Source organism: Eptesicus fuscus, chromosome 22, assembly GCF_027574615.1.
Source record: "Eptesicus fuscus isolate TK198812 chromosome 22, DD_ASM_mEF_20220401, whole genome shotgun sequence".
Taxonomy (NCBI): Eukaryota; Metazoa; Chordata; class Mammalia; order Chiroptera; family Vespertilionidae; genus Eptesicus; species Eptesicus fuscus.
The window spans coordinates 22,729,854-22,745,882 of NC_072494.1; the positions used below are offsets into that span (position 1 = coordinate 22,729,854).

Here is a 16,029-nt window from a genome sequence, read left to right on the forward strand (position 1 = left end):
ATAAGTTAGCTAGGGAAATTAACATTTTTTTTCAGCAGGAATCTTGTGAGTGAACTGTCTAGTATCCCAGTTGCTCTTCTGATCAGCTCATTCATTAGGCACATGGACAGATTTGTAAAGAAATATTCACAATGTTTTAAAAAAATTTTTTTAAATATATATTTTATTGATTTTTTACAGAGAGGAAGGGAGAAGGATAGAGAGTTAGAAACATTGATGAGAGAGAAACACCAGTCAGCTGCCTCCTGCACACCTCCTACTGGGGATGTGCCTGCAACCAAGGTACATGCCCTTGACCAGAATCGAAACTGGGACCTTTCAGTCCGCAGGCCGATGCTCTATCCACTGAGCCAAACTGGTTAGGGCCACAATGTTTTTTAAATGTAGCTATAAGGAAATTGGAAGAAAATTAAGGTAAATTTTTGTCTCTTTTTGGATTAGGAAGGATTTTCTAAGAATAAGAGTTGATAGTCTTAAAAAAATAACAAAGAAAAAGCTCAGTAGACTGAACTAAATTAAAGAATTAACTCACATGTCAAGAAACATCAAACAAAATTTAAATGCGAACAAACTAGGAGAAAATACTTGAATCTAATGTAATCTAAGCATTAATAGCCTTAATATATAAATATTTATACAAATCTATACATATACTCAAATTCTAGTAGAAAATGGTCTAAGGACACAGTTGATGGAATAGAAATTACTGATTGCTAATGAATATAGGGTTGGGGGGCTCATCCTTACCAGTAATACAAAAAGTCCAGTTGAAACAATGAGATGCTATTTTCTCCTGCTGAAAATGGCAGAAATGAAAAAAACACAGACTTCATTGGCAGGAATTCATTGAGATTCAGATGCTGCCTCTGGCAGTAATTGGTTCAATCAAGAACTCTGGCCTTATGTGTCAAAAAACTTATTTGCATCAAAGGGTATGAATATTATCTAAGGTATTTCTAGGAAGGACCATGGAGAAATAATTAGAAATTCAAAGATACATATACCACAATCTTAGCTGTAGCTGGTAGCAATCTAAGAAACATCTAATGCCATGGAAAAGGTTAAAATGTTTTGTTCACAATGCCATGAATTTTCACTGCTTCTTTTAAGAATTAATGGGAAAGAGTTAGGTAAATCCTACTCATCACTTGATGGTACACTAGAACTAGTCTTTCCAATACGTCATTTGTTTCCCAATTTTCTTCATCCCCAAACCCCTCCCTGTGTCCCTATTGATGTACACCAGCAGTGCGTGAAGGTCATTTTCTCACATCCATACCAATCCTATCTAATAAAAAGGGAATATGCTAATTGACCATCACTCTGTCACAAAATGGATGCACCCACAGCTGAGGCCAAGTTCCCCTAAGGAGCCTTAACGAGCAATCAGGGACCTGAGGCTATGCCTTCCCCCGCCCCCATGGGGCTTGACAGGGGAACCTCAGGCCGCGCCTCCCACCCAGCAGGGCTTGACAGGGGACTTCAAGGTGCACTTCCCGTCCTGGTGCTGGGCTAGGGGACCTCAGGCTGCTCCCCCCACCCCAGCACCAGGCCGGGGAACACCAGGCCGCACCCCCTGCCTGGCGGGGCTTGACAGGGGACCTCAGGCCGCGTCCCCTTCCCCAGCACTGGGCCAGGGGACCTGAGGCTGCACCCCCCTGCCTGGCTGGGCTTGACAGGGGACCTCAGGCCATGCCCCCCCCCACCCAGCGGGGCTTGACGGGGGACCTCAAGGTGCACCCCCAGAGCTGGGTCGGGGGACCTCAGGCTGTGCCCCTTCCCAGCGGGGCTTGATGGGGGACCTCAGGTTGTGCCCCCCTGCTGGTGGGGCTTGACGGGGGACCTGAGGCTGTGCCCCCCTCCTGGTGCCAGGCCAGGGGACCTGAGGCTGTGCCCCCCCGCCTGGCGGGGCTTGACGGGGGACCTCAGGCCATGCCTCCCACCCAGCGGGGCTTGACAGGGGATCTCAGGCCATGTCCCCCACCCAGCAGGGCTTGACAGAGGACCTCAAGGCACGACCCCCGCCCCGGTCTGGGCTGGGGGACCTCAGGCCACACCCCCCATCCTGGCACCGGGCCAGGGGACCTGAGGCTACATCCCCTGCCTGGCAGGGCTTGACAAGGGTGGGACTGGCCAGGTCTGGATCTAGCCCAATGGGGCGGGGGGGGGGGGGGCAGCTGAGTCTGGGTCTCACGCGATTTTTAAGTGCATGTGGGTAGGCGGAGACTTGACTTTGGGTCCCGTGGTGAGCCCCAGACTCTGACAGGAGGAAGGTTTTCATATACGTTTTACTAATTTTCTTTCATCTCTGACACTTCTATTATAGAGAAAGGGCAAATAGCAATATTAAATTATTTCCTCTAATCCCCTTTTAATGTGCACGAATTTCGTGCACCGGGTCACTAGTACTTTATATTATCCAACATATCAGTTTTTGTTCATCTAACATATGTAAAGTGGTATTTTATTTTGTAATTCCCCAATTATTGGCAAAATTTAGTATTTTTTTATCCTTTCACAGCACATCACCCCCTTAATTTAGAGTAGAGTAGTCTTTGTACAGAAATCATTACTTTTGATGTTAATTAAATATGATAATGTTTCCATTTATGACTTGTGCTTTGGGAGGTCCTTCCCTACCTCAAAATCTGAAAAATATTCTCTAGCCAGTCACCCCGCCCCTTCTGTTAACTGCCACCTCTGTGACTTGTCTCCTCGGCACTAAGCTGGCTGCTGTTCTTTGGCCTGATAATGGCCATTGGGAGAAAACATTTCCCACTTTTTCTCAATCCATGGCTCCTCACACGTTTTTGCTCTGGGTTGCTGTTTCTTCTTTTCATTAGGATTTTACCCCTTTCTCTAGCCTCAGGAGGTTCTCTCTGTTTTTATGTTATTTTGACAAATTTGTTAATCTCTGCTTTTGTGGCTTTTCTAAGATTCAGTTTAGGACAAAGTCAGAAGCCCTGAACAATGGACTTTTATTGCATAGCCATTTAAAAATTTTGGGGGTGATATTTGTTAAGATATTTGTCAAGTGTGTAGTTCTGTAATATATCATCTGTACATTGCATTGTGTGCTCACCATCTGAAGTCAGGCCTTTTTTCATCACCATACAGTTGACCCCCTTTGACACATTTCTTCCTCCCCCTACCCCCTTCTCTCTGGTAACCACTGTACTACACAGCCATTTTTTAAAAAATATATATTTTATTTATTTTTTACAGAGAGGAAGAGAGAGGGATAGAGAGTTAGAAACATCTATGAGAGAGAAACATCGATCAGCTGCCTCTTGCACACCCCCTACTGGGGATGTGCCCGCAACCAAGGTACATGCTCTTGACCGGAATCGAACCTGGGACCCTTGAGTCTGCAGGCCGACGCTCTATCCACTGAGCCATACCGGTTTCGGCCTACACAGCCATTTTTAAAGGCTTTGTAATAACATGGGAAAAGGCTCATGCTATAATGATCAGTGAAAAACAGGACACAAAACTGCATATTGTGTATATATATACACAAGAGTGAGTATGTGTTTATATATACTTGTAAAGAAAAAATGCTCATATCCCAAAATGTCAGTTATTTCTGAATTTTGGAATTATGGGTGATCTTTATTTTCTTCATTATAAATTGTCTTTGTGTTCCAGATCCTGCCCCTCCAACATTTCTTCAGTGAATGTGTATTTTTTTTAGACAGGAAATTTCATTTAAAGAAAGAATTATTGTGCTCAACCATAAAATTCTACTTTTAGACCGTTAGAAAAAAAATCTGTGTTTAATTTGTCCTGTGGGTTTAACCTTTTAGATTAAGCCGTATCATTTTCTGTCAGTGTGCTGTTTTATCCAAAGCTTGGAACCCAAGTATGGATTTAGACCCAGGTTATTTTTTTTGTTCTGTTTTTTTTTGGGTTTTTTTTTACCTTTATTAAAATTGATTTAAATTTTTTTATTATGAAAAATTTCTAACAAAAGTAGAGTAGTATAATGAACTCATATATCCACTCCCTGGAATAAACAATAGTTTACATTTTTCCAGATTTGCCTTATCATTTTTTCTGAAGTGTATATTAAAATCAGTTACATACATCTTGATATTAAACTCAAAAATATATGCACCTCTAAAAAATATTTATACCTGTCAACAATTCCTGTATAAATCTAACATAATTAACCATAATTTTTAAGACTGCTGTTTAAATTGTATCCCCAAAGATTTTTCTCTTCTGTTCTTCAACCCTCCAAACCAGGATTCTGGGTTTTCGCCGAGCCCCCTTGGTGGTTGGCAGATTTGTTAATCTTCGGACAGAGATCAAGCCTGTGGCCACGGAGCAGCTCTTGAGCACCTTCCTAACTGTAGGTAAGAAGATATAAAGAACTTGGAGATGGTGGAATAGTTATTAAGTTAAGTGGGGCGTCATTGAGCAAGCTGGTTCGTGACTTGCGGGAATTGAAGAACTGAAGGGAATACAGAAGCAAGCCAGGCAACTTGCTCTTGGATTACTGGGGGAAATGGATCTAAAGGTAGATGGCAGGAAACAAAGTTTTCACTAATGTGCACTTCGTTGTGTCTGTGAAGTAGGAAGTGAGATCATTTACTGATAATGTAAGTAACTGGTAACTTTATTTCCTTCTGCTTGTTCTTAGCTAGACCACAAACTCAAATTTTGGCCTAAAACTGTTATTGTCTGTATATTGTTGGCTGGGTAGTTTTTTTTTCATATACATGTACTTTCTTGGGATCTGTCTCCTTAGAATTGAGGAATCCTTAAGGCAACTTTGTGAGAACGTCCGAAATTCCCTTATAGGATTGCATTTGGACCTGGAAGATCACCACTGCCTTCTACTCTGCAAGGGGTAGCCTGTAACTCACGTGCATGGAACTGGCTACAGTCCCTCTGGGCCCTGCTCTGAGGGTACCTCACTCTGAGGTACAGGATCTGGTGGTACCTCACTCTGAGGTACAGGATCTGGTGGTACCTCACTCTGAGGTACAGGATCTGAGCTAAAATTCTCACTCCTCTTCTTGTGGGCACAGTGAGAATTGGGACAGTTCAGAGGTGCTGTGGTCTCTTGTCCCAGCCCCTTCATGGAGACATTTTCAATGACACAGTGCTTCACATTATGATTTGAAACAGTCATTGCAAGATGAACTTCGCCTTGCTTTGCTAGAGTGAATGGGTTTGCATTTAAAATGAGGTGAAACTGAATATTTAAAAGACTTGTGAGAGTTTAAACTTATAAGGCTAGAGCTATGCTGTTCTTACAAATAACCAAAAGCATACAGTGTCACTGATTTGTTTCTTATATTTTCTAAGCACTTGTGCTTGTTCAATTTTAAGCACTTTTACGCAGTTACTATATTTGATCCTCAACAAAAAGCGCGGTAAGTTGGGGAGGTTTAGCCGCATGTCATACTTGAGAAAGAGGCTGAAAAGTAAAATGACTTTTCCAAAGTCACAAAGCTACTCATTGTTATCCAGGATTCAGGCTCAGATTTTAAAACTCTAAAATATTTAATTTGCTTATGTTCTTTAATATTCATTCATTCATTCAACAACATTTGGTTTAACTTCTGTGTGGCAGACTCTGTGCTAGATGCTGAATGTAAAAAAAGGAATGATACCTTCCTGCCTTCAAGGAGCTTTGTCTAATGGGGAAGCCAGACATGTGCAGAGGGCCGTGGAGGGGAAGGGGCCTGGAAGTCAGGGCCAGGGTGATGTTACTCAGTGGAGGTGTTATTGCAACCAAGTCTCAAAGGGACAGTAGCAATCCCACAGGAGGATACAGTGGGAAGGAACATCCTAGGTTTGGATTCCTAACCTTTTTTGTGCTAACGACTCCTTTGGCAGTCTAGAGAAGCTTATGGATCCTTTCCCACAATAATGTTTTTTAAATAAATAAATAGATGCATAGACTTACAAATGAAACCAATTTTGTGATGGTCACTTGTGCCTTGTTATTTAACACATTAAATAACAAGACCTAGCAGATCTACTAACTACTGTAATTTGAGACTACAAATGATACCTTGTAGTATTTGCAACAACAGTGCTACTATGATATGAAAACTGTGATTTCTTCTAGTGAAAAAGTCACAGATAATGGCAATACTTGTATAGTTTTCTCCCTACCATAATAATTGAAGGAAATGCTAAGTTTCAAATAGAAGTTAATGAAAATAAAACTGTGATTTTGTTCCCATCCAGTTCCCGGGTGGAAGACAGAGCACACAGGGTGTCGAGAAGAGCATGACAGCTCAGGAGACTGTGATTTAGCTGAAGTTAAGGTTCTGTGTGGGGTTGGAGACTGAGCAAGGCAGGTGGTCAGGACAGTGGCACCAGAGGGCCCTGTGCACCAACCTACAAGTCGAGACTTTCTCCTTAAGCACTGGGGGCTCTTGGAGTGAATTCTTATGCAGTAAGTCAGAAGTAACGTATTTGATACTCTAGAATGGGAAGAATTGGTGGACATATTAAATGGAACATTCCAGAAATAAACAGTTCATAAGTTTTAAACTGTGCACCATTCTGAGTAGCGTCATGACATCTCACCTGTCTGTGCATCCCGGGACGTGTAAATCCTCCCCTGGTCCAGGGTATCCACGCTGTATACGCTCCCCACCCACCCTGTGCATGCCATCTCCCTCCTCCGAGTGCTCTGGCCAAACAGAAGAGGACATTCCTTTCCTTTCCTTTCCTTAAAGTGAGTCCAGAAAGACACTGTGGCAGTAGGGGGCTCCTGCAGAGAGATTGGGTAGGAGGGACATGGAGAAAGGGAGACTGACTTTTTCCTGTATATCCTTTGGTACCTTTTGACTTTTTTTATACTGTGTGCTTTGATTACCTATACTGTTTTAAATGTAAGTTCAGGATCTTGGTTTTCACAGTATCTGCTTACCTACCTGCTCTCTTCTCCATTGTTTAGGGAGAATTTGGAATCTTCCTTTTTTTTTCCCCCCCTTAAGTGTGTTTGGTTCCTTTCTCTCCTTTAGGAAATAATACTTGTTTCTATGGGAAGTGTTACTACTGCCGAGAAACAGAGCCAGCTTGTGCCGACGGAGACATGATGGAGGGATCTGTTACCCTCTGGCTTCCAGATGTGTGGCCTCTGCAGAAGCACCGACACCCCTGGGGCAGGACTTACCGAGAGGGCAAACTGGCCAGGTAAGTGCTCCTGTGAGTCACTACGGGTCCTCTCCTGTGCCTGGCCCAGTGCCGCTCATATGCAGCCAGGGGTTCTGTCCAAGACTAAAGAGAATGGTGGAGGGTCAGGGGCAAACCTGCTAGGCAGAGACTTCACCTTCTCTGTGTTGAGACAATGCAGGGACAATGTCGGCTCTCAGTCAGTAACCCTGGTGCTGCTGCTTGCCTCCAGGTGGGAGTACGATGAGAGCTACTGTGACGCAGTGAAGAAAACATCCCCTTATGACTCCGGCCCGCGTCTCTTGGATATCATTGACACGGCTGTCTTTGATTACCTGATTGGCAATGCTGACCGCCATCACTATGAGAGTTTCCAAGATGATGAGGGTGCCAGTATGCTCATCCTTCTCGATAATGCCAAAAGGTAGGACCACAGGACTACCTTGTCAGGGGGCGGTTTCTAGGCTATCCTGGAAAACTCCAGAGCACACCTGACAGAAGGCATCGTTCCTGTTTCCGCTTGGGGTCTTCTCTGTTGGCGATCCCATTCTTCTGTCTTGTTCAGGTTTGCACTCCTTCCACCCTCAGGGATCTGAGAACTTTAAAAATGGAAGAGTGGTTTGTCCCAGGAGTCAAAGACTGTGATTTGTTCACAGACAGCTGGAAACCAAGGCCTTTGATTTGCCACCACTCACATTTCTTTCTTGACTATGATATTTAGAATCTTGAGAAATACATAATAGAACATGAAATTTGATTACTGTTCAACTTATTTTACCCAAAGGTTTATGCCGTTTAAAAGATTAATTTTTTTGATAGGCTGCTTTGCTATTTTTGTAGAAGTGTTTGCCCAGACTTTTCGCTATCATGAGAGGAAGAGGAGTTGCTTAGTGATTATATATAAAGACAACTTGCTTTTATCTTCAATAAGATTATTTTACTATTTTTGAATCAATGATTGTCCTTATTTTTTTAAGTCTGGACTCTTTGAAGAACACATTGTATTTTCAATTTACACTCTGCATTCTCCATGGTGCCCAGTTCAGTACCTCACTTTTGTTATACTTAATAGAATACTTTTGTTTGCCGAATAGAATACTTCTTTGGAGCCCAGAATTGTCCAGGTCACTGCTGTTAACATTGGTTGCTGAGAGTAAGCTGAGACATGGGTCCTCAGCAAAGAATACTTGGGCAGCATTTGCTAATGATGCCAGCATCTTACACTGGGCACAGGCACCTCGTGCTCTGTGAAAGGTGATAACAGCTGTAGAAAGTGAGAGGCCAGCAAACACCGCCCTCTTCCCCACCCTCCCACCCCACCCCTTGCCAGCAGAGCAGGCAGTAGTCAGTGCTACATACATTCCGGAAAATTTTTTATCCTTGTAAAAATGATCCTTTTTTTAAAGATCACGTGAACTATGGAAATATACATTGAAATAGTTGCCTTTGCCATTTATTATTTGAGGGCCTGCATTGTGCTTTGGGTTACCAGACCCTTTGGTTATTATGAGGAGCTTCCAGGAAGAGGAGGAGGTTAACAGTTTTTCTAGAATCAGTTCTCCTTCTCTCTCTCTCTCTCTCTCCTTTTTTTTAATCTAACAATCTGTGTACTTGAGTTCTGGCCAGGAAAGAATTCAGAGCAAGACCCAAATTGCAAGAGAACATTTATTGGATAAAATACAGAGGTAGAAAAAGTAATTCCTAGAAGAAATGGGCTTAGGAAACAAGTGATGGAGTTCAGGGAAAGGCATAGGAGGGCGTGCTCCTGGGAAGGAGAGCACCAGTTCTCCTTTTCTTACCCTGAATTACTGCTCAGATCATTTTTACATCTGCTTTGAACTAACTGTTTTCTCAGCCTCTGCGAGTAGTTTTTCCATTCTGAATCTGTTCATATACTTGCAGGAAATAGGATAATCCAAACCTTTTCTGGTTGGTAATTTTGGAGGAGAACAGCAAAACTTGTTTTTACAAGTAATGACCATCTGCTTGTTGGGGGGAACTTGGCATGAATAGCCTGTATTTCTCCACCCACACTTAAAACTTGTCCAGGCTTAGAGGTCTTCAGCTTCCCGCTCTGGTCTGTGGTACCATGGTTGTGCCTCAGCATCTTGCTGTATTTTGTCAGGAGAGAGGGTTCTGGTAAATGCGTATATTTGTTGTTCGATGCTGCAGCACAAGCTGTTAGGAATCTGTGTCTAATTGGTCATGCCCTGTTTATTTTTAAGTGACTTGAGCTGTGGGAGCATGACATTATTTAGGATCACATTTGGGTTTCTTATAGAATTTGTTCTTGCTTTGATGCTAAGAAGGGAACTGGTGCTTCTACCTAATTCACCGAGATTTCATTTCATTTTCAGCTTTGGGAACCCCTCGCTGGATGAGAGAAGCATTCTTGCCCCTCTCTATCAGTGTTGCATGTAAGTTACACACATCAAATGCCAGGTTCAGATAACAGTACAGCAGTGTTCTTGACCTTAAAACTTTCTAATACCTGAGCAGTGCTTTTCATGCTTTTCTAACCTAGAACCCCTTAAGGGCCTGATATGGAGGATAAAGGAAAAGTGGAGGCTGGTGACCCAAAATTCAGAATTCATTTTGATTTTTGTATGAATAAAAGTCTTCATTCTATTTAGTAATATACATCCATGTTTGTTTTAATATCAGAATATAGTCCCTCCCCCCAAAAATTCTAGTACAGTCTGGGTCCCTGGTTGCTGTATTGTGTTTACCTTATGGTTTCAAGTCCTCTCACCACCACAAACATCCTGTGGGTCGCATATCTCAATTTGAAATTGTATAAACCGAAAGTAACATTTCCCATACGTATTTAGTAACTGATGCTATTTTTTTTAAGTCTATGCTGTAGAACAAAGAAAAGGTAAATCAAGAAAATAAAATTAAAAACTGGCTCTAAGAAGCTCCTGATTGCGGTAAAATTTTAAAGTGAGCACTGAGAATCAGCTGGAATCCCCACAGAGATGCAATTTCAGCAGCACCACTTCCCACTGGTCAGTTCTCCGGGTCCCTGGGACCATGTGAGACTGCTCCTCCTGGCAGTACACCTTCTTTTCTCTTTCTTTCTTAAATGTACTTTTATTTATCTATTTTTTTCCTTTTATTTTTTAAATATATATTTTTATTGATTTCAGAGAGGAAGGGAGAGGGAGAGAGAGATAGAAACATCAATGATGAAAGAGAATCATTGATCAGCTGCCTCCTGCACGCCCCACACTAAGGATCGAGCCCACAACCTGGCATGTGCCCTGACCAGGAATCGAACCATGACTTCCTTGGTTCATAGGTCGACGCTCAACCACTGAGCCACCATGGCTGGGCTTGCCTTTTTTTAATCACAGAAATATTCTGCAGAAAGCTTATCCAGGCAACCCTTAATTATCTTAATTAATATTGGAAAGTAATGATACAGCAAAGCAAAAACTGTATCTTTCAAGGAATATGTTTTTATACTAATACTTAGTGTTACCAGTCTGGTCCTGTCAGGAGATGGAAAAAACATAGTGGGTTAAATGGGAAAGTTTAGTGTAAAGAATTATTAACTCTGACGCAGGAGTGACTATGAGAAAAACGGAGGGCTGAGGGAGAGCACCCAAACAAGGACAAGCTTTGAAGGGGACCCCCTTTGTCGTTCAGCCCACTGCAAGGCAGAGAAGTCCATGACTTTGCAGGCCCTGGGTGAGCAGGAAGCAACTCTCTAGAGTGCAGGCAAGGTACAGGCAATCAATAACTGGCATCGTGAAATACAGAGGGACGGATGACTAGGTAGAAGCCCTCTAGGCTGCGAGCAAGGCATGTTTTGGGGTCTGCAGGGTGCCAGAATGGGCAGGTGGCCTTTGGCACAATGGTTTCCGTATCAGCCGGGTCTCAGGATGGTTTTCACCAGGCCAGGCTGAAGCTGCAAGATCACCAAGGGCCTGCCCGTTCTGGGAATGTGGCCGGGGCAGATCTCCATATGATGACCTCGCCCACACATGACTGACCCACTGTGCAACAGCCAGTAGCAGCTGGAGAACCCCTTTCTTCTGCATTGTTCCTCGAGCGCCCTCTGCTGAGAAAGCTTAGGAGAGAGAGATGCTTAAAGGAAATCTGTCCATTATAGCAGACTGTATCAAGTGATACCTTAATCACACACAGGAAGCTCACATGCTCGGGGCATTAGTAGTGTATTTAAAAATACAAAACCACATTGTTTCCTTGCTTGTTCATCCCTTCCATGCTTTAGCCAAAGTTTGATATCCTTTGTTTTTTAAGTAGTTACTGAACAGGCTGCCTCTTACAGAGTCCAATTTTCCTGCATACCTAGTAATTGTCACAGTACCCACAGGCAGATCAGTACTTTTCTTCTGAGATAAAAGATCCTCTTTACTTGGTGAAATAATGAAAACTGGTATCCTTATAGTAAACTTTTCATTTATAATATTAATGGTAGAAATTTTTTAAAATTCAAAAATGTAAAAAGAAGGAAATAAAATTACCCATCAAGATGTAAGGATAATTTCTGTTCACACTATAGTGACTTCTTTCTAATCGCGTGTCTGTGTGTCTGTGTATACAAATACACATTTTCTTTCCCCATAGATTTGGAGTAAAACAGCTTCTTTACTGCCATATACCCAATATCATGGACATTTTCTTTACTCCTGTTAACGTCTGCATGGTATTTAACTTGAATGGATGAGCCAAAACTTATTTAATTATTTACCAATTGTTGGACATTCAGTTTGGTTCACATTTTCCTTTTTATAAATAGCACTGCAGTGAAGATGTATAAATCTTTATATTACCTCTCAATTACCACATTATCACATTTTGATATTTTGAGAAAAAATATCAAAATGTGATAATGTGACTTACTCATACTGATTTTTTTAGTTGAGGTATTTTACATAATAATTTCTTTACTTTTGTTTGCCAAGCAGGCTTTAAACTCCATTTAATAGTGAGAGGTTTTATGTAACCCATCCGAAACCTTTTTCTTCCAGCATTCGGGTTTCTACTTGGAACAGACTGAATTACCTAAAGAATGGTGTGCTGAAGTCTGCCTTAAAATCTGCCATGGCCCATGACCCCATCTCCCCAGTGCTGTCCGACCCGCACCTGGACGCTGTGGACCAGCGGCTCCTGAGTGTCCTGGCCACTGTGAAGCAGTGCACGGACCAGTTTGGGATGGACACTGTGCTGGTGGAAGACAGGATGCCTCTCTCTCACTTGTAATTCGCAGCACAGAATAACTGAAACTTCTTTTTACAAAGATAGAGAAACAGCACAATCAATTCCAAATGGTATGAGATGGATTGGAAATGGCCGGCAGTAAGTTCTGGTGGCAGGACAGAGTGGCCTTGGATTTCATTGGTGTTTCCATCGTAGAAACTGCAGTGAGGACTGTTAGTTCAGAACACGGATGTTCTGCTGAGTTACCTGATGTCCTCGGCCCTTGCCCATTCTAGTGGGCATCGCAGTTGGTCAGTCTTAATTCTCATGCCAAAGGACAACAGGTGTGACGTTTGGATAGGTTCATGCTGGGGTTGGTTCTGGAGTGGGTATTTGGAGTTCATTCTTACAGTCCTTTCACCATGCCTGTGGATTTTCTGAGAACAGTTTGCAATCTCTTGGGTCCTTTTTTACCAGGACTAGTCAAATTGAGAATTTTACTGCCTCCTGAGGAGTGGCAGCAAGTAAAACCTGACATTTTGTGGAGCCAAAGGAACAGGCTCTGTTGGAGGGGGGTATGTTTTAGAGGGAGAACAAAAGCAGGAAAGATGTTTGGGCTTTTCAGCGATTAGGCAGTAGCACTTTTGATGATTCTTAGAGGAGGGAAGAAGGGAGAGAGAAGGTGACCAGAATCGGGGAGATGACTGGATTAGCAAAAGCAGGTTCCCCTGGGTTTTATTTAAGTTCTTAAGGTGTGTAAAAGCTAATGTGACTTGTACCTGAGTAAAGTTTGCGTTCTCACAGTTGTGTTTTAATTAACCAAAAAATTGTCTCTGAAGGATTTATTGTTACAACCCAAGCATGAATCTCTTATGAGACTTATATTTCTTTATTTTGCCCAAAGGAGACAAATCCTTTCCAGATTAATAAAGCAAACAAAAAATACCTTGAATAACAGTTAGGTTACTTGTGACCTCTGCCATCCTGGTTTCTCTTCTGAGATGAATTTCCATCTCGGCCTTTAAGGCCTTGGAAGCTGCTATTCCCAGAGATTGGCAACCCTGATTGTGCCTTTCTTGTGAGAAGAGCCAGCTCACTCTGGCAGATGAACGTGTACATCCTGCTGCTGGCTGGGCTGACTTATGATTTGAGCCATGTGGATGACTGGAAACAAAGATTTAAGCCTTCTGAGCCTTAAAACTAAGGAGGGTGTACCAGGAAGAGCCTTAAGATTTTGAGTTACGTCAAAACCTAATTTCGTCATTTAATCTTGTTCGGAGTTTCTAACCCGTGTTCTGTCTCTTGTTAGCATTCTCAGATTTCAGGTTGCTAAAACACAGGCTGAGCTCTGGGTTCTGGCAGAGAGGTTGTGCCATGTAAGCAGCTGCAGTAAAATATAGGGCCAGAGGGAGGCAGGTCTGGTGTGCCCGCTCAGTGTGTCCTCCGCGCTGTGTGCTGTTCCAGTTCTGTGCTTCTGTCAAGCAGAGACTAATAGTTAACAGTGTGGTTGAACACAGTTAATGCCAGCCATTGGAGACCAGTTGTAAGCAACCACCCTTTCAAAAGCAGTGTAGAATGTATGCCCCGGTGTCCTCGCATTGAAAGGTAACCAAGTATCCTGTGACTACTTTAAAAGAGCATGAAATTAGGATACTTTTGTACTTTGTATATACATTTTGAGATGTACAAAAGAATGGGCTGAGTTATTTAAAAAGGTTTTGAATTTTAGAAGACAGTATTAGCACAAAACACTAAAATATTGTTGACAAAAGGCGGTATTGATTCCAGTTGTAAGGCCATTGACTGTGTACATGCCCAGAAATCCACAGTTGAGCGGGAGGATACCTTGGAGAGAGTGTACCCGCAGGATCAGCGAGCCAGCGGGAGTGAGGTAGGGAAGGATGTCAGCCCCACTCTCCTGGGTAAATGTTCGCTGAACGAAATTGATTAGTGTCTTTCAGCACATGGTCCCTTCAGTGCGCCACACTGGAGTGCATAAGAGCTGTTCACAGACTGCGAACTTGATTCATAATGTCGAAGCAGAAGACTCAGCTGCTTTGAAACTGTCTCATCCCTTTTTATAACATTGCCGAAAATGAATAATTTCCTTCTCTTTCCCTGCTGTTTAAAAATTCATGCTCTTAAAAGATGTTCAGATCTGTAGTGGTTATATTTAGAATTGTGCTGACTATATGACACTGAGAATATAAATTTATAGTAGAAGTCAGGATTGGATTAAGCAAGAAAAGTATGTTTGGGTGAACCTTAGAGAAAATCAACCATAAACATAGCCCTGAAATTCACAAACACTAAATTTTATTTGAAAAAAAAAAGAAACAGGTAGATATCTTTTCAAAAGTTTTCTAACACTGTTCCCTTGATGGTTTATTTATTAGAATCTAGCACTAGTAGACAAGTCATTGGAAGGGTTTTTGGTCAGCTCAAAGAAGAGTGTGTCTAGCTGACATCTAAAGGTAGAGTAAATACATTTTAATATTATAAAACTAGGAAAATCAGAAGTGACTGCTTTTTCTTTATCTCCTTCTACTTCTTAAATATGTTTATTCCAGAGTCTGAGTAGGGAAATAGGAGAGAGGTTTCATTCTAAAACTGTTCTTTAACATGAGTCTATATTGTGGGTTTGGCCATAAGTAATTTTCTGTACAAAACAAATTATAGACAGGACCTGATTTGCTCAGCATATTTGTTCAATAGTATATTAGTAAGGCATTTGCATTCAGAATTAATGTGTCAAATGAAACTTAAGAATGAAATGGGAGAATTTGGGTGAATCCACTTCATATTATTTTGGGAAAGATTAATCCTATACATGGCAATTTTTTCAATGTTCTTCCAAAGAAATCCATCTTTTCTCAAAAACAAAACAAAAGGCTTTTGGCCTCCCCTTCCCATCCACCATATTCCTTCAACCTCCCTTCTCAGTGGTCCCTGTATTGTATTCTTGTTTGACCAACAAGTGACCACACCTCAGTAATGGTAACACGGCATCTGTCAGCGAGCTAGCTGACTTATATCCTGGAGCTTAAGCTTCAGGAAACGTGAGTAAAGATATATGTATGTATATAGTCATATATGTATTCTAGCAAGAAAAAATGTATTTATTTTGACACAGGGAAACACTGATTTATGTTGCTGAAGAACTTGAAGCTAGTAAAAGGTTCTCTTCTCAGTCTCTGAGCGTGGACCCTACGTGCATAGAGATCATTCATTCAGTAAAAGCCTACTGAGCAACTCTGGTGAGCCAGCCCCACTGGGCACATGTATGAGCCAGATAGACCTGACTTCACGAAACCTCTTGTACAGGGAAAGCCAGTTTTTCTTCCTCCAATTTCTCAAGTCTGGGTTGAAAGGTAGGGTCTGCCACAGGTTTTTAAGGAACTAAGGGGTTACAAATGCAGAATGGGTGGGAACTGGGAATAACTTAGTGGGAAGCTAATTTATTTGCTTAAAAGAGAAGTGTAAGAACACCACTCTCTGTTGATCTACCAAGGATTTCCTCCCAAATAGAGGTTGTGCTGGGTAAGTCACCAAACAAGACAGATGTATACCTAAATTTCTAATATGTTCTATGGGTTTCAATTCTGAAAAAAGAAAATAAAGATTTTAATAAGTATTGATGTATTACGTTTTCCTCTTATTCTTTCTCCCCCATTTTAGGATACTTCCAGTGTTTTTTTTTTCATTTTCCTATCTATT

At 41.9% G+C, this 16,029-nt stretch overlaps 1 protein-coding gene across 5 annotated transcripts in view; it reads left to right on the forward strand.

Annotated features, from left to right (window-relative positions):
- FAM20B (FAM20B glycosaminoglycan xylosylkinase) overlaps nucleotides 1-15,946 on the forward strand; it is a 36,995-nt gene extending 21,049 nt beyond the window's left edge. For 4 of the 5 annotated variants that reach the window (XM_028152094.2, XM_008145891.3, XM_054711462.1 and 1 more), the window contains 5 exons: nucleotides 4,249-4,358; nucleotides 6,993-7,164; nucleotides 7,376-7,567; nucleotides 9,501-9,560; nucleotides 12,144-15,946. In XM_028152094.2, the coding sequence (XP_028007895.2) occupies nucleotides 4,249-4,358; nucleotides 6,993-7,164; nucleotides 7,376-7,567; nucleotides 9,501-9,560; nucleotides 12,144-12,375 (766 nt within the window). In that variant the 3' untranslated portion in view covers nucleotides 12,376-15,946. The remainder of the gene's footprint in view (nucleotides 1-4,248; nucleotides 4,359-6,992; nucleotides 7,165-7,375; nucleotides 7,568-9,500; nucleotides 9,561-12,143) is intronic. The other variant, XM_028152097.2, reaches the window with a different exon arrangement.
- Nucleotides 15,947-16,029: the final 83 nt, after the last annotated feature.